Source organism: Protomyctophum parallelum (genome assembly GCF_964188405.1).
Source record: "Protomyctophum parallelum genome assembly, chromosome: 8".
Classification (NCBI taxonomy): Eukaryota; Metazoa; Chordata; class Actinopteri; order Myctophiformes; family Myctophidae; genus Protomyctophum; species Protomyctophum parallelum.
Window position 1 is genome coordinate 2248319 of NC_139703.1, and position 19708 is coordinate 2268026.

General features: G+C 42.0%; 1 protein-coding gene across 1 annotated transcript in view; it reads right to left on the reverse strand.

The window, feature by feature from the left end:
• Positions 1–11817, reverse strand: part of suclg2 (succinate-CoA ligase GDP-forming subunit beta) — a 170281-nt gene extending 158464 nt beyond the window's left edge. Inside the window, exon 1 of the mRNA XM_083771306.1 lies at positions 11717–11817. Coding sequence (XP_083627432.1) covers positions 11717–11803 — 87 coding nt within the window. The 5' untranslated portion in view covers positions 11804–11817. The remainder of the gene's footprint in view (positions 1–11716) is intronic.
• Between the last annotated feature and the right edge of the window lie 7891 nt (positions 11818–19708).

Genomic DNA, 19708 nt, shown 5'->3' on the forward strand with positions numbered 1-19708 from the left:
GGTTCGTTGGACGAGAGAGAGAGAGAGAGAGAGAGAGAGAGAGAGAGAGAGAGAGAGAGAGAGAGAGAGAGAGAGAGAGAGAGAGAGAGAGAGAGGCATGAGTAGTGGAGCGTGGCTTCAGGATTTAGATCATTGAGATTTGCATCATTGGCAGGTCTTTAGGAAGGCTGGGTCTAATCTCCCACAGACAGGCTTAGCAGAGGAAGCCCTGACTGAGGTGTCTCGACAGATAGGGATTTTGCCAATTAGCATAGTTAATAAGCAAGGCTGTGTGTGGCATCGTAGCGTTGCTTGCTTGCTGTCGGGCAGAAACCTTGTATTGCTGACTGAATATAAACTTTGTATGCGTTTTCGTAAATTGATGTCCTATACTTCGACATACGACAGTCGTAAAATAATAGCAAAAATAGCTCACGCAGCGCGTCGTGACCCTGTAGTTATAACAGTCGTGAAAGTCGTATTCTTGAAATGTCAACATATTTTTCCACAGTTTTAACCCATTCATTGAATTCTCACCGGACGTTAGTGATATCTGATATATATATATATATATATATATATATATATATATATTCTCCGAGTCAGAAGTTCTGCTTAAATAACAAGTAAGACGCGAGAACGCGGGAAGCGAACGCAGATCGTAAATTAGCCCATATGCACACACTAGTACACATAGCCTAGTTACAGACAGTGTCGTTGTGACAGTATTATTTTTATGTTGGGCCTAGTACAGCAAGTTACAGACAGTGTCGTTGTTAAGCAGCGGCGGGTGGTGTAACAGCGAGCAAGTTACAGACAGTGTCGTTGTTAAGCAGCGGCGGGTGGTGTAACAGCGGGACACACAGACATTCAGTGTCGTTGTTAAGCAGCGGCGGGTGGTGTAACAGCGGGACACACAGACATTCAGCCCTTGCTGTCTAGCTGCGCCCTCTGGTGTGTCGTTGTTGAGCAGCAGTAAACAGGACTGTGACTGCTTAGCTAACGTTAGCCCATATGCACACACTAGTACACATAGCCTAGTTACAGACAGTGTCGTTGTGACAGTATTATTTTTATGTTGGGCCTAGTACAGCAAGTTACAGACAGTGTCGTTGTTAAGCAGCGGCGGGTGGTGTAACAGCGAGCAAGTTACAGACAGTGTCGTTGTTAAGCAGCGGCGGGTGGTGTAACAGCGGGACACACAGACATTCAGCCCTTGCTGTCTAGCTGCGTCAGCCCTTGCTGTCTAGCTGCGCTCTCTGGTGGCGGGCGGGTGGTGTAACAGCGTGACACACAGACATTCAGCCTTGCTGTCATACTAAGTGGCTCACTGCGTTCGCAATAACTACTAGCTTCACTAGAACACAGGTCCTTTTTTTTTTTACATTTCCTGAAATGTTTCTAAATCAGACATGAGGTTTCCAGATCCAACACAGTGTCTAAAGGGAAGATAAGACAGGAGGGAGGATGTCCAAGTTCTCTCCTGGGAACCAAGAGCCCACGCATAGCTTTCATGAGATTTAGCATCTTCGTTCTTACAAAGACTACCCCACGTGAAGCTGAACATGGTTGCATTCACTCATCGCGTACTACTTCAGAGGCTGCGCCAACTCTTCCTAATGACCCTCTTACATTATTGAAAAAGCCTAAACACCTCTCTTACCGGTTACAGAAATTGCCATTAACCTTGGTGAAGTGATATTCAAATCCAGTTAGAGATAACTTGGTCTCCGATATCCCTTGCGGGGAAGGAAATGTAAATGTGTTCTCGCCGAGGCAGATGGAGAAAACCGCCCGTCGTTTGAAGTTACAGCAACAGAAGTCGTTGCTCGTGACAGGCCCTCCAACCCCCCCTCTGTAAAATATTCAGGACCGAGTCTCATTGAGTCGCATTCTCAACCCACTTGTTTTCCTGCCATACTGGGCCAGGGGCTGCCTGATGACACCTTAAGGAAAGAAAAAAAGACTTTAGCAAATGTTTACAAATTCTGCACGGCGCAACGACAGTGAATAACAGCCTGAGGATTATCTCGCGGTGCAGACAAGAATTCAGGGAGATGTGATTTATGAGAGAGAGGGGAGAGAAAAAAAATACAAATATAAATAATAAATACCCCACCTATACCATGGCCATAACTGTCCTGAAATATTGTGATCTACTGTAGCATTGTCATTGACAAATCTTCGCAAATTGAATTCCTCGGTGGAACTGACGCACTGTCAAAGCCGATTTGATTCCATTGTGGAGATACCTGGCTGCCAATCAAGCCCAGGCTCTGATACTGTGCAACGGACCGGAGAGAATCCCCCCGATCGTTACTCTTATCGCCTCGGCAGCTGGCCCAAAAAATGGAGGAAGAAAGAGAAGATGAAGAAAGGGAGAGAGAGAGAGGATAGCTGGAGAGAGAGAGAGAGAGGAGTGTGCATGTGAGTAATAAGGAGAGTGTGCTGTGGCCATCAGAGGAAGGTAAGGATTGCAAAGTTCTGCGTTACTTTACCACTGGAGGGAGAGCGGCAAAGAAACATGCAACACTGAGTAAACCGATCGATTGTTCGGAAACACTGGCGGACATCCAGCCTCTTTCAAATGTTGCAGTGACTTGACTACTTGTGCAGAGCAGTAAAGAAAGGAAAACATAATCTCTAGTTTCGAATTACCAGCCTCAACAAAATATTCCAATGTAATGAACAGGCCTGAGCCTGGGTATTTAACCCATTCTGACCTGAGATCAGATTCTAAAAATGTCAGTCGCTCTTCGATTTTTCAAAAATAGCAGACCTACAAGCTCGTATCGCGCCACTCGGTGGCGCGATATGAGCTTGTAGATCTGCTATTTTTCAATAGCTAAAGCATGACATGATGCCGACACCAAAATGGGTGCCCGTTCAGAATGGGTTAAGTGAGCAAGTCGAAGGCAAAGTTCAACACACCCATATGTATTTGCTAAGGGAGGGATTATCGAGCATATCAACTCAACATCTAGAGTGCTCACACACTACTAAAAGTACAATTTCATAATTTAAAGCACACATATGCAAGCTCTACTATACTCAAGGAAATGCATATTCACCGACTATTCAGTACGTATACAATATTCATTATCAGAAGCCTTGATGCGGATAGATGAAGCTGTTCAGTTCCCACCAGTGAAGCTATGCCTCATTATACCAACCATGTGAAAATATAGTGCTTAGTGAGCACTATACCCCCAGAGTAGCAAGAGAGTCACACAGTGTGCGCCTGCCAGCGTATGCGATTTTAGGGGGGTTCCCAGGGGTCATGTGGCCCAAAAAATAAAGTTAAATATACATATTTTTGTCAATTGTAACTTCATACTCATTTATATTTTTCATTTCATTCATGCTTTGTAATGTTACAAGTTACAAAATGACATGATTGACATTGACATGACTCACATGCTGATTGGCTCTAGTATGCTCCACAATGAGTAGCCTAAATCATAATATGATTTTTTTTTTCTTGACACCGCCCCTGCTGGAAGAGCCTAAGTCGCCTGTGCCTGCCAGGCCCTGCCTACACAGTGGAAATCTTCGTTTAACCCATTCTGACCTGAGATCAGATTCATACGAGGTTTTCCACTGGACACACGCTGGTCTGACGAACCCATTCTGACCTGAGATCAGATTAAAAAAATGTCAGTCGCTCTTCGATTTTTCAAAAATAGCAGACCTACAAGCTCGTATCGCGCCACTCGGTGGCGCGATATGAGCTTGTAGATCTGCTATTTTTCAATAGCTAAAGCATAACATGATGCCGACACCAAAATGGGTGCCCGGTCAGAATGGGTTAACTCCTCGGGAGCGATGCGATGTAAAATCACAAATCAGATCTGAACATCGGATGGATTGGATGATGATCACCACGGACACAGTGCTCGTAGTTTCAGAGATAACAGCCAAGAAGATTCTACTTTTAACCCATTCTGGGCGGGAACCCATTTTGGTGTTTTTTTTTTTTTTTTAAGATATTTTTTTGCGGCTTACGCCTTTATTGATTTTTTTTTTAAGGGATAGAAAGTAGGCTGACAGGAAACGGGAGAGAGATGGGGGGATGACATGCGGTAAAGGCCGTGTCGGGTCCGGGAGTCGAACCCGCGGCACACCGCGACTGGATCACCAGTCCGGTGCCCAGACCGTTACGCCACGGCCTGGGCCATTTTGGTGTTTTTAATACCCACTCAGATCGGGAACCCATATTTGGGTTCTGTACAAAGTATGTACAGTATTCAAAAATGTAAACATTTTGATTCTGCTATATAAATATTTGAAGTTTTTCAGAAACCTTAGGTCAGGATTTAGAGGCGTTTTTTAGAATCGGCCGGAGCCCTATGGAATGCATGCACAACTCTCCTGGTGCTGGGGGTGATGAATGTGTTGCCTAGAAACCGGGTCAGTGTTAACCCATTCTGACCTGAGATCAGATTCATACGAGGTTTCCGCCGGACACACACTGTGTCTGATTAACCCATTCTGACCTGAGATCAGATTCTAAAAATGTCAGTCGTTCTTCGATTTTTCAAAAATAGCAGACCTACAAGCTCGTAGCGCGCCACTCGGTGGCGCGATATGAGCTTGTAGATCTGCTATTTTTAAATAGCTAAAGCATAACATAATGCTGACACCAAAATGGGTGCCCGGTCAGAATGGGTTCAAAGTAGATTTTCAGCGAGACCTTTTCATATCGATAAAGTACATTAACTGAGGCCAATTATGCTAATGTACCTGCTATAAATCAGTAGTTCTTACCCTTTCAAGATTTTTCAAAAGCTTACAGTGCGGCACAAAATGACGTGCTGTGAGCAACGCTAAAATAGAAAATGGCACAAGATGCTTTCACAGTTTGCATTAAAGGAGAATTCCATACTAAAAGGCTTTCTTACCTTTCTTTGTAGTTGTTACGTCCCCATCAAAGAGGTCCAGGTGTTATTTTGTGCAAAAGCTCCTTATTGGCTATTTCCCCTACCATAAGCCCTAAATGAAATGCATTGAATTGAATGGGGCTATGGGGTGTTGTGCTAATTCGCTTATTTCCATCGCTCAAAATTATAATTTGTTTGTATATATCCTCTCTTCATAATGTAAATAATAACCCAAGCGGCACACTTTACTATGTATTTCGATGGAAATAAGCAAATTAGCACAACACCCCATACATCCCATTCAATTCAATGCAATTCATTTAGGGCTTATGGTAGGGGAAATAGCCAATAAGGAGCTTTTGCACAAAATAACACCTGGACCTCTTTGATGGGGATGTAACAACTACAAAGAAAGGTAAGAAAGCCTTTTAGTATGGAATTCTCCTTTAAGGTTCAAGTTTTTGCATTGTTTCTGCAATGCTATAGTGTTATTTAGATTTTTTTTTCCCCATCCAGCTCTAACCCCTACATGGAAAATATTTTGTAAAGAATAGCTGATCTACAACTAAGCATTGTAATTTAGTAATGTTTTGAAAATGTTTTATTTTAGCCTATTATAATGGCTTGGCCTAATTAGGGATACCAGGTTGAAAGTGGTTAAATAAACACAGTGTGCTCAGACTGGCGCTGCACAGCGTAGCCTAGCGGCATGCTCATCATTTTCCAACCAGTAGCCTAACACTTCCAACCAGACAATCAGAGGGAGGAGAGATTAGGTCAATAATGCAAATGACTATCATCATGATGAGAATCTGCAATCAATTCTCAAAGATGGCAGTGCAATTTGTCATGGGGCCTGAGGGCAGAAAGTTAAAGACAGAAAAATGAAAGTCTTACAACTTCAATCGTTATGGCCGCGAGGCATAAAGTCTACAGACTTGACAATGACAACTTAACGCCTGCCTAGTACGCAATACACAGTACATCTATTCTGGGCTACTATTTTCCTGTTGTGCTTCAATTCTTAAGGCCCAATTATGTTAAAATTGTAATGTTCTCAGGATTCATGGTACTACGATTCGACTCATTTGTAAATGACAAATACCATTGTCATTGACATTTCCGTAATTTAGCTTGAGCCTCAACAGCTACCGTGTGTTACCTAGTTACGAAGAGAGGCTGAGATTGACACAGGTTCACTTTAATTCAGTCCACCTGCAGGCCAGGTTAGCTGCTTTCATAAGCTTGTTATACTAGGTCCATCCATGACATCATCTCTGTGGGAATATGCTGGTTTGAACCAGATAAAAACACTCAACAAAAGGCAACAAAAGAACAAATACTCTTCACTCTCTCACCATTAAATCATGTTTTTCTCTCTATCTCAACCACACACAGACTTAGTTTGCAACTTGCTTGATGTTGTTTGGGCTGCCTTAAAGGAGAATTCCATACTAAAAGGCTTTCTTACCTTTCTTTGTAGTTGTTACGTCCCCGCCAAAGAGGTCCAGGTGTTATTTTGTGCAAAAGCTCCTTATTGGCTATTATCCCTACCATAAGCCCTAAATGAATTGCATTGAATTGAATGGGAATTGAATGGGGCTATGGGGTGTTGTGCTAATTCGCTTATTTCCATTGCTCAAAATTATAATTTCTTTGTATATATCCTCTCTTCATAATGTAAATAATATCCCAAGCGGCACACATTACTACTTCTTTCGATGGAAATAAGCGAACTAGCATAACACCCCCATAGCCCCATTCAATTCCCATTCAATGCAATGCAATTCATTGAGGGCTTATGGTACGGAAAATAGCCAATAAGGAGTTTTTGCACAAAAAAACACCTGGACCTCTTTGGTGGGGACGTAACAACTACAAAGAAAGGTAAGAAAGATAAGAAAGCATTCTAGCATGGAATTCTCCTTTAAGTAGAGAGTGCATCACTGGATGGATGTTTGTGTCTCTGTGTGCGTTTGTGCATGTGCACGTGCCAAACCAAATGTCTCGTACCATACAGTTAATAACTTAATATGAATAGCATATGTACTACTGTTACACCCACAGCAAATAGGTGTGTGCACGCATACATCCGTTACATTCTCGGCATTAATTTCATCTCTTTGTGCACGTTTCCTGAAAGCTACAAAGATTACATATCTGTAACAAGCAATAGTGCAAAGCAAACTATGTGAGCATTCTGCATAGGGAGTGAGTATACATTACATACTGTATGTTCAGACCGGGAGTATCAATGGGCCTTGAACCACTTGCATTTCCAGATAATTCATTCAAACAATTAGATCAAATGAATTATTATCCTCTGATATGAATTGTACTGTAGGCTACTGCAATACACTACCATGTGCAAAACAAAATGAAATGAGCTTACTGTATAATAATTGAAAACCATAAAAAAATGAATAAAACAGATACAGGTTCAATCCTGCGAGTGGAAAAGAAAACTGTCAAGCAGTGATTTACTGCAAAAGATTGTTTCCATCCCAAGCTCCCCGGGCTGTACAACCTAGGGGACATGAGGGGTCAGCCACCTCTCGTCTTTAGCATGGACTTTGGGACGTCATGAGAGGGCTCTGTCTCTATCTCAGGTCAAAGGTTTCTTAGATATAACTGCAACAGGGGCCAGATATAGCCGTTGCTTGAGAAGTAGTCGGGGAAAATCAATGACATTCATCTGAAACTTTCAGCTAGCGGGAATAAGGATTTCCTATGAGATATTGCTTCCGCTAAAGCCACAAGAGAAATTAAGACTTTATAGGGGGGGGACGGGGGATGAGCATCAACAGAGCATACTACAAAACGGGAATGGATTCAATAGAATGTGTTGATATTTCTTAATTTATTTATTTGAGCAGCTTTTACACTTTTCTGGGGAGGAGCAAATTCTTTCAACTAAGGCTGCAGGAAAAGTGGAACTTGGGCACTTAACCCATTCTGACCTGAGATCAGATTCTAAAAATGTCTATTACATCCTGACAGTTTCATTATTAACCCATTCTGACCTGAGATCAGATTCTAAAAGTGTCTTCGATTTTTAAAAAATAGCAGACCTACAAGCTCGTATCGCGCCACTCGGTGGCGCGATATGAGCTTGTAGATCTGCTATTTTTCAATAGCTAAAGCATAACATAATGCTGACACCAAAATGGGTGCCCGTTCAGAATGGGTTAAAAAAGATCTTTGATATTAGACATTTTGGAATGTCACTGGAGATTTGCAATTTACAATCTCTTTGCATTTGCATTCTGCTCGACGTTTCCTAAGGACAGAGAGAGTGTGCTCATTAAGGCAAGGGAAGGCAGGGTTATAGCTTTAACCTTTTTATCTTCTGAAGGAGCCTTGTTGAGTGATGCTCCACAAGTCCATTTTCTTCATGAAATTCCTCCCCTACTGTCTCGTGGCATGCTTTATCCTTACCTTCCTACTACTCGGCATGCAAAACATGAAAAGAAGACGAATTAAAGCAGCTGAAATGTGTCTGCCATTTTTTACTCAGAGCTCCCGCCAGTGGATAAATCAAGAGCTTGACTGTTCTGCATACAGTACTGCTTCCCATCTTTACTTTCACAACCCTGCCCAGGTGTTCTGTTCTGACCCGGATGAATCAGTGGGCTTAAAAGTCTGCACATGGGTTCCTTCCAAATTATAAATTGACCTGTCACAACACAACAAGCCATATTCCCTAACCTGCAATCTGATGGACGTTACATTTAAAGAAGGGCTGATTTAAGTTAAGTTATATACATAGTGCAGCTGGCTGGTACAACGGGAGAATGTAGAATTCAATTTTATTAGTTGAAGGAAATAGTAGAATGGCTAGAATACTAAGAATAGTCAATTAACTTCAGAAATGACATCGAATTACATTACCGGTACTTGAAAGAATAATAATTTTAACCAATTTGTATGTTTGAGTATGTTTAATGCAATATAACTTGCACATCTGCAGTGGTTGTGGTCTCCGTACCCTTAACCCTGCGTGCGTGCGTGCGTGCGTGCGTGCGTGCGTGCGTGCGTGCGTGCGTGCGTGCGTGCGTGCGTGCGTGTGGTCCAGATGGTGGGTCCTATCTGGATGGGGATGGTGTAAAAAAAAAAAAGAAAGAAAAAGAAACACGATATTTTAATAGTTTGACAGCCCTACAATACAATTTAATTAAATGAAGCAGACAGCTCATTGGACTGTTCACTCACTCTCTATTGTAGTTCAGAGAGTCATCTCTCCATGTTCGTAGTGGGCGGACAACTAAACACTTATGCCTTATGGCAACATTACGGAATCCAGAATCCCAGACCATCGAGTCTCGTATCACAATAGCGAGATAACATCGATATATTGCCCAGCCCTACTCTGATCGTCCTTCAATGACACAACCACATTTGGTGCCAGACAGCACAGCAGTCTAAATGTGCATTGGTCCGATCTCATCACATCAGCCAGCATGTGTGTGTGACAGCCTGTTATTTGTGCAAGATTTCAACTGCCATTGACTTTCAGTTTATAAAATTATTAAAGTTAAATATTCCAGTACTTCTTTTGCCTATACTGCTACTGCTAGTGTGCACAATAGTTTCTGCGCTGGTCGGTCCAGTGGGCTAAACCACAGATGTTGAACATGTGCTGTTAAGCCCAAGACTTCTCCAGACGTCCTTACTTCTTAGAATGAATTGTTTCATAGTCTCTACATTGAGTGCATTCCCTTTCAAAAAGTCTGGTCTGAGCAAGCCTTTGGTCTTGTGACTTTTTGACCTGAGATCAGATTCTAAAAATGTCTTCTAAATCCTGACAGTTCTCTGAAAAAGCCATGTTTCTATGTCAGTCGTTCTTCGATTTTTCAAAAATAGCAGACCTACAAGATCGTAGCGCGGCACTCGGTGCCACGCTATGAGCTTGTAGATCTGCTATTTTTCAATAGCTAGAGTATAGCATAATGCTTAAAACACCAAAAGGGGTTCCCGCCAAAAATGGGTTAAAATATCTGCCAGCTATGGTCAAAGAGAAAAAGGCGAACATAGAAAAAGCTGAAAAGATAAAGTAAATGTTACAGGGTTTTTATTTCGCACGATGGTTGGTGTCACGCAAAAACAACAGCCAAAACGCCCGATCAACAAGTTCACAGCGTGTCTATTTTCTTTCTTTTACTTACACCTACAGTACAGAACACAACCAAAAGAGAGTTGCCAAGTTGTTAAACCTCTATTTTACCCAGGGTAGGTTAACTGAATGCAGCAACTTGCTAATGCTATTATGAAATATCTCAGAGTCAGACCATTAGGATTTATTGCTAGTTTGACGACCGTAAATGCTGTAATAACCGAGTAAGTAAACCATCTACACACAGCTTCACACCTGGGAGCTGAGCTGACCGGTACAACGATAGTTTTATACCATTGGCCACTGAGCAGCTCATGTGTCTTGCTCAATGGCATTTCAACTCAAACAGCCCTCGTGTTAAACAGTCACATTATACGTCTTTCGTTCCATCACTCTGAACAAAATGCACTAAGGCTCCCGCAGCCTTCCAGACCTGTTGTTGATCGGTCGCTTGCCGCTCTCCCTGACTGTATAGTTAGGACCGGGCCCTTGTTTACAATGTCAACAGACACTTACTTCTTCTTGCGTCACTCAAAACTCAGAAAATGTCAGCCCTACACTTTGGGCTGTATTTTGCGTGTCTTAAGTACCAGGTCTTATTCCCTAACTTGAGTAAACTAAAGACCTGGAGGCGTGATCAATGCCATTTGGCTATTCTGAGTGGCCAAAGAGCATTGATCACGCAAAATACAGCCCTTAGTCTTGTCAGTCTGTTCACTCTGTATAGACACGGTGTGCACTAAAACTGTGTTGTAGTTTTTTTAAACAAATGCAATGGATTGTTGTCCACTGCAGTGGATACAAAGTACAGGAGTTAGCCTTTAACAGAATGGTCTTCTTATCTTGTGTGGTGGTGGTGTTGAAATGAATAGGTCAGTGCAAGGACTAGTGAACGGAGGCCAAAGGTGACAGGCAAGCATTGCTGTTTTCAGCAAGAGCTAATTTCTACATCAGCCATGCAAGACCCTCTGAGGTCATGTCAAACTTGTGGCATGCCAAAATATAAGTCAAGCAGTATAATGAATATATTGTCATCAAAGTGACAACCAAATAAAGGACAAAGTCGTTGTTGATGCACACCGATCACTCATAAAACTGTAAGAAATCACCTAAATGTGTTAGGGTTGTATTATTCGTGCCATTAAATCCAAGAAAGGCTGTGTCACTCATTTTCGATTTTTGCCATGTTTTAGACATTCGACATTCGATAATATAAGAACTACAAGCTCATATAGCCACTTCCTGTCGCGCTGTGAGCTTGTAGATCTGCTATTTGTCACTCAAATCTGCTATTTTTCACTCAAATCTTTGCTTCTGGGGGTCCCTGGAACACAATATTTTGAGATGGGGGTCGGTGGCCAAACACACAATGTTGGGGTCCTTGGAGTTGAAAGGAAGAGGTTTGAGCATCACTTATAGTGAGTTGCACATGTACTGTACAGTATATAGTGAGTGCATGCATGCATGAGCAAACGTGTGCTCATAGACTACAGTAATACTAAAATGCCATGTACTGACGCACTCTGGATAGAACACCACGAGCTGTTGACAGACACGACACGGTGTGTAAACTTTGAACTGTCAAACAAACCCCAGCTCAACTTCTACTAGCTACAGTAGCTACCCTGCTAACAAGGTTATGGTAACAGCTCCCTTTGGACGGAGGCAACGCCACGCACACAAGGGGACAGAGAACCGAATGCACACACAAACGCGTCGGCAGCGGCTGAACGAATGTCGGTACCTTGAATTTGTGGAGAAACAGGTGTTTTGGGGTTGCTGCTGCCCTCAGTCCTCTCACTACAGCCTGGGATGCCATGGATGCCGCCATGTTGACACGGAAGACGGAATGACGCAGTGAGGACCACGTGGCGAACACGTGAGAGCTGGTTGGTCGTCTGCCTTCTGGTGGGCGGTGCGCAAAACAGTATGACCCTCTACCCATCCACCTTCCTCCCCTGTTCTCAGTTCACTACAGGGAATAATAATAATAATAATAATAATAATAATAATAATAATAATAATAATAATAATAATAATAATAATAATAATAATAATAATAATAGATTTAGTTGATAATGCACTTTATACATTTGTGTAAATCTCAAAGTATTTCCATCAAAACTAATCTTAACTAAATCATAACACCACACCACTATAAAGGATCTCTTGAGAAACAGAAAAAAAACATTTAAAACATGACGCATAGAGCCCAGAAGTAAAACCAGTGCAAATAATAATAAATAATGTAGCAAAAAAAAAAGCTTGGATTTATAAGTGATGGAAGAAGTAGCCTACTGACCTGTTTTACTTAAATAGAATTTCAATACCACACATGACTTGAGTAAAAGAACAAAAGTTGATTCGGCATCAAAATGTACCTCAAGTGTGTGTGTGTGTGTGTGTGTGTGTGTGTGTGTGTGTGTGTGTGTGTGTGTGTGTGTGTGTGTGTGTGTGTGTGTGTGTGTGTGTGTGTGTGTGTGTGTGTGTGTGTGTGTGTGTGTGTGTGTGTGTGTGTGTGTGTGTGTCAGACAGACAGACAGACAGACAGACAGATGCATTTTTTGTTTATTTATACTATATTGCTGCACGCACACATATCACCTATATGATTAGATCATGCACACAGTGGTGATTCTGGTGAATCCCTCACCCATTCAACCTTCACATGATCTGAACGTTATCCATGCTATAAGCTCAGCATCATTCAAATGAACTGAATGAGCATCAGAGGAAGCTGAGGGTGCACGACAGACAGACAGCCAATAAGGAGTGAGATTGGGTTAAATTTGCTGCGGATGGGGGGGATTGGTTAACTATACTAGGCTCTTTTTCTGAGTGTCTTTTAGTTTGTATGCTTCCTTTTTAGTTAACTTTTTATTTAGATTTTATTTATCTCTTTGAGTTGTCATCCCTGATTCTAGTCAGATTAAAAACAATATTTCTTTTGTAATTAAAAATATCACAAAACGCATCACAATGTGACATTTAGTGAGCTATTTCTGCCATTTGTGGTATGACAAGCCGTAAGCAGACCTGAACTTCCATGCGCGGCCAAAGGCAGATTGCCGCGTCGGCCAGATTCCCAGAAAAGCTTGCCCCAGCGGCATTCTGCCGCGTGGGTGGAGCTTCATTTCCATCCACATCCACCAGCTGTCTAAAAACCCGGAAGAGACCCTGGCAGTCAGCTTCCTTTGGACGTGCATGGAAGTTCAGGTTTGCTTACAGCTATAGAGGGCTTAAGAAAAATGCCCCCCTGATCCTCTTCTTCTACTTCTTCTTCTTTCTGTTTTTCTTTTTCTTTTTCTTTTTTGCAAATCAAACCCTATAGCAGGGTTCACCACACCTCATCTATCTCGCGGAGCCAATCCCACTGAATCCACTCCTTGACCTTGTAACACCTCATGTAGCCTATATATACACTCCATCACACGACTAAGTAAAAAATATAAATCAGGCTTAAGCCGGGCAAACAGCGGCTGTCCTCCTCTCCTCACCGGAGGAGATATTGAGCAGCGGAGGAGGAGGAGCGGGCGCCGGGCCCGGGTGGAGGTGAAGGTGACGGTGTGTGGGGGTGAAGTGAAGTGAACCGATCTTGTCTGAATAGCTAAATAGTCCACTCATATACGGTCCTCTCCAGAGCCCTCATTACACGCTGCATCTTGAAAGGGCAGAGAGGGCAAAGCGATCATAAAGAGCAGCGATTACGACAGAGGGGGGAAAAGAGAGAGAGAGATAAGACTCTCACTTAGAAACCATCAGTGTCAGCAGTAGGTTTAGTGGGGGTGTGTGTTGGGGGGAGGGGGGGGGGGGGGGGGGGTCAGAGGCATTCACCGTACTACAGCTTCGGCCTCTCAAGCGGACATGCGTGTTGTAATGGACCTTTCTTATTCGGTGTTCTTTCCTTTTATTTATTTTTCTCACTCTTTCTTGTAGATGTGTGCACACTTTTACAATGTCAAATGAGGGGAAATTTGCCTCATGTTTATTCGATATTTGCAGTCCTTTTGGCGAGAGCTTTTGGTAGTCAGATAAGTCAGTGATCCATATACTGCACTGAATTACATATTCTCTCTGTGCTGGCTGCTCCCTTTCCAACCTAACTATTTCAAGAGCATCACAAATAGTGTGTAAAGTGCTGCACTCGCACAATATGTCAGCAACAAATATTCTCTAATGTGCGAAACCGTCTGCCCTCAGTCACGTCATCATGTCAGTGGGAATTGGAATGCAAAACTCAAATCTGTGAATTCAATAATATACCCTCCCAAGCAAAGCAAAGACTGACATGAACATGCACAGGCTCTGTGTCTTTCTTCTCACTCGGGTGGACATGACTGTCAGAATATCAATGGTCCTTTCTCTTGCTATTCAACTTTCCTCATTTAGGCTATATGTTGTCCTTCCACAGAGCGAGAGTCAGTGAATCGTCTCTCTGCTGACTGACTCGCACATGTTGGCATGCTGGTCTTGCAATGTGAGGCCAACTGGTCATGCATTCTCAATGAAGGCACTTCAGCAAAAGACAAATTACTTTGAAATGCAAACAAGACATGTTTTTTAAACCATTTAATGCCCAGCTCTATGGGGTGGAGTATGAATTCACAAGAAGAGAAAAATATTCATATTGTGTATTTTCTACACACGATTGCTGTTTTTTGACTATTGACTTTTGGGGTCTAACTGGGGTAAAGGGGTATTTTGTATTACTCATGCATAGTTGCTGTTGTTGGCTATTGTGAAGTATAGTTTCTGTTCCTTTAACTGACCGGGCACCCATTTTGGTGTCAGCATCATGTCATGCTTAAGCTATTGAAAAATAGCAGATCTACAAGCTCATATCGCGCGATACGAGCTTGTAGGTCTGCTATTTTTGAAAAATCGAAGAACGACTGACATTTTTAGAATCTGATCTCAGGTCAGAATGGGTTCATCAGACCAGTGTGTGTCCGGCGGAAACCTCGTATGAATCTGATCTCAGGTCAGAATGGGTTAAGTGCTGGGCTGGGGGCGTGTGCCCAAATCCAGTGTTGCTCTCCACACAGTATGTTTTGAGGTCCTGTTTGGTGATGGTGACAGTTGAACAGTAAAGACAAACTTACCCTAAAGACTGGCCTGGTTATTTGGTTGTCTCAGATATAATAATTCACACTCAAAATATTAGTTTAGTTTGGCAACCAAATGAACCCTTGTAGATCTTTATCTCTTGAGAGGGTCAAATTAAACCATTTGGTTTCATTTCACGCTCTCAAGAGTTAAATTATTGTTAAACATCTGCATTACTTAATTTACAAGAAGTCTATACAATTAGAGAATGTAGAAGAATTGTTATTTTCATCAATGTTTACCTGTTATCTTGTGGTACTGTATACCAACATCAATACAGCATTGAATTGTGGACAACAAAATATTCAGTCGTCGGCTCAAATGCTGAATAAGAAAAATGGACCTTGACATGACACGGGTTGAAAAGCACTGTAATAAATGACTGACGTGACGTCACAGTACAGTACCTTTGTCACATTATGTAACTGTAACGTCATAGACTTTGCCTTCTAGCACTCTGACAATGGGTATTGGTTGTCATATAGTATACACTGACAATGGATACTTCACTAGTAGTATTAAACAGTGGTGGAAAAAGTACTCAATTGTTTTACTTAAGTAAAAGTACCAATACTGCAATTTAGAACTACTCCTTTACAAGTAAAAGTACGGAATTGAAAATGTACTTGAGTAAAAGTGCAAAAGTATCTGCATACTAAAAGTAAAAGTACTCATATTGCAGAATGTCCCACTTCACAAGTTCAAAATGTGTACAAAGTCTATTGAAAATAGCCGATCTACTAACGCGACGCATTGTGAGCTTGTAGATCGGCTATTTTCAAATGGCCAAAATGTATTGGGTTGAAGTGGTTAATTTATGTTTTCTAATCAAAATTAAAATCGCCAAAGTAACTAAAGTAACTAAAGTTTTCAAATAATTGTAGTGGAGTAAAAGTACAAATGTTGGCTCTGAGATGTAGTGGAGTAGAAGTAAAAGTACTGGAAATTGGAAATACTCAAGTAAAGCACAAATACCTCAAAATTGTACTTAAGTAAAAGTACTTAGTTACTTTCCACCACTGGTATTAAATGCATTGGGAAAAAAGCAAAAAGATAGTAAAAGGATTCAAATAATTTTATCCAAGTAAATCCAAGCCCCAGCTGCTTCATTATCTTCTCCTACCATCTCTTTAACACGTCCTCATCAATATTTAATTATGCTCAATCAGAAGATTCAGGAAACAGCAAAATGTAAATCAGATCATGTGACGTAAACAACGTGAGTCATGCGATGATGAATAATAATGGAGGATGTTTACACATGCAGACATTTACTGCAATCAGTAACAGTACAGACTACAGTATGTAAAAAGTATAATTGGGAGAAAGTAAATGTGATAATTATATTGAAGGAAACAAGGAGTACAAATGCGCGTGGGCATACGTCAATATAACCTACCGGTAATTCAATCTTTCAGTCAAAGTAATTGATTTGATTTCACCCATCAGCTTTGACTTTTGTAATGAGCTTAGAGCATTTGTAATGAGCTTAGAGCGTTAATCAGTAAAATAATCTAAGCTAAGATAATATGCCTTTCAGGATTTCTGATAACACCCTGCAGTGCCTACAGTCATATGTCTCATCTCGCATAGTTACTTACCAGTTACTACATGTCTCGGCTGCAAGTGTGATAACGATGTTGCAGATCCGTTTTCATTTTTTCCCTATAAACGCTGCTCTCCTGAGTCCTGAGGGAAGTGTGTGGATGTGGAGGCAAAGCAACGCCTTTGTGGTTTCCCATTCAATGAGCCACAAGTACACAGAATGCTTAGATGGTGAACCACAGCTCCCAGAAGGCCTTGTGGTTAGCTCTGACCCCCCTCCCCAACAAGTAGCGCTAAACAAATGCACTGGGCTCATGACACAGGGACAGGGCTCAACTACTGAGCCATCCAGGGTCTGGACCCCACTGCAATAATTCTCAACCTTTAACATTTCAAGAATCCCCTGGCAGTTTGATATGCATGCATTAGGTCCTGGACCCATATTTGATTTAATTATGAATTATACATAGCATGCAGAGGTAGTTCAGTCAGACTCAGATATACTTGAGGCTGCATTACTATGTGGGTGTATACAGTGTTTGCAAGACCCACATGTCATACGCTGATGTGGCAGTCAGCTGACCAATTGGGCGTGGTATTTAAGCTCACCTAAAGACTGCATTCTTCCAGCCTTCATTCTGCATTATGGTTCCTGCATGGTTGTTGTTATGCTCTGTTTTGCTCCCACCGCCACCCCAGCACCACCGGTGGGCTCTACTATTTCTGTTCCCCATTTGGGGTTGTTATTGTATACAGTATATATCTATCTCCCTGCCCTTATTATTACTAGAGCGGTGCCCGTTGGGCACTGGCCTGCTTGGAACGATGCAAGTTGGAAATGCATGCCCCACCCAGTTATTATATCTGTGTCTCTCGTATGCCCATATATGGAGTTCTTTGTCAGGCATACTCAAATATGGAGTCTCTGCAGACGTCAGAACCTCATTGTGATGTCAGAACAGGCCAGCTCCATATATGGAGATAGGGGTGATCGGGTGTGATCGATTGGCTAATTTGGGCCCCGTCCATGAGAGCCTGAGCAGGGGCCTTTTGTGGCGGTTCTGGACAACGGTGTGTCCGACCGACTGTCATCACAGGGGTGTTTTCACCATTGTTGTGTACAGTATGTAAACACCACACACAATTAACCCAATGCATGATCTATCCACATTTCAAACACCTTTGGCTGCAAAGTGACCCTATTATAGTACAGTATTCTACTCACACTGCACTCTCTGTATTCCATCTTATAGCAGTCTGTAAGGAAAGCACAGAGACATGGCAAGCTAAACTTTAGCTTACTGCATGCATCTTTTGGCTGAGGCGTGGAACGCCTATGAATATATGTACATAATGTACGGGCATCAAGTGAGCTATATGCCAGTATTCAGAAAAGGGCTTTCCAAGCCTTGTTTACAGTACTGTATATGATCCTAGCCAAGGCTAACGTTTCACACTCCATTTTATTATATATTTGCTGCACAGATTTATGTGGCATTAGCCAGATCAGGGAAAGGTTTTGTTTCCTATCCGCCCGCATATTAAATGAGATGGAATGAACTGCTGAGTCAACAGGCTGGAAATCTAGAAGCTTTAGTGACATCATGGAGAAACAAACCTATACTGCATGGAGGAGAAATTAAAATGATGGAGAGGAGATTGCTAGCTTCTGAAGGAGGCGGTCGCTTTACAAGAAAGATGTATTTGGCGCTGCACTGCGGCGACATGAACATAAGGGCTATATACGCTTGCATGCGGGCCCTTTGTCTAAGACAAATTTCTTCCCCGGGAGACAAATAATAAAAGAACCTTGAAAAAATAGAGAGACGTATATGGAAGGTTGTCAAAGGACTGATGTTTCTTTTACTAAAATAAAACTCCCGATACTCCAATGTAGGTTCAAGGTTCAAGGTTCTTTATCCCATTCTGACCGGGCACCCATTTTGGTGTTGGCATCATGTTATGCTTTAGCTATTGAAAAATAGCAGATCTACAAGCTCATATCGCGCCACCGAGTGGCGCGATACGAGCTTGTAGGTCTGCTATTTTTGAAAGAAATCGAAGAACGACTGACATTTTTAGAATCTGATCTCAGGTCAGAATGGGTTCGTCAGACCAGCGTGTGTCCAGTGGAAACCTCGTATGAATCTGATCTCAGGTCAGAATTGGTTATTATTTGTCTCCCGAGGAAGAAATTTGTCTTAGACAAAGGGCCCGCATATACAAGCGTATAGCCCTTATGTCCATGTCGCCGCAGTGCAGCGCCAAATACATCTTTCTTATGCATCATAGAAAAATAAAAATAAAACATAGAGGGGGGGGGGGGGGGGGGGGGGTAAGAAGTCATCACATCACATTTCACGTAAGATGATAATACTCGGCTGTGCAGGCACGTTTCTGGGTGGGGGTGGCGGGGGCTTGGGCCAGGCACAAAAAAAGCTCTCTTCCTACGCAAGCCATCGAAGGGATGAGCTGCGCGGGGGGAGGAAAAAAAGATAACCTAGCTGCAGGGGGGGGGGGGGGGGGTTAGAAGGCGGTTGTGTGTAAAGACATGTGTGTCCATGGGAACAGTTCGGTGGAAAGTTCATTTCCCATGTGCAGTGATGGGCAAGCTACTTGGAAAATGTAGTAAGCTACACTACCAGTTACTCTCTATTAAATATAGCTCAACTACAACAAAGCTATCCCCAGATAATTGTAGCAAGCTACACTATAAGCTACATGGCAAAAGTAGCTAGCTACATGGACACTACTTTTTTTTTTAAATATTTTTTATCAATTTTCCACCGAACATTAGCCTAATAGGCAGGCAAAAATGCTGAGTTTGATTGTTTATTAAAAAACAAACTGGAAACAAGCCCTCTGTCTGGCTTTTGGTGTCAACTTTTTCACATTTACTTGTATTAATGTACCTTGCGGTGTCAGGAGCCGGCTGATTCATGTGTTCAGTGTTGGGAAAGTTCTTTTTTTTATTAACTATAGTTCAGTTCACAGTTAATTTTTTTTAAAGGAACTAATTCAGTTCATAATTCAACATTTTGAACTAAAGTTCATGGTTCCAAAAAATGAACGATTTTAGTTATTT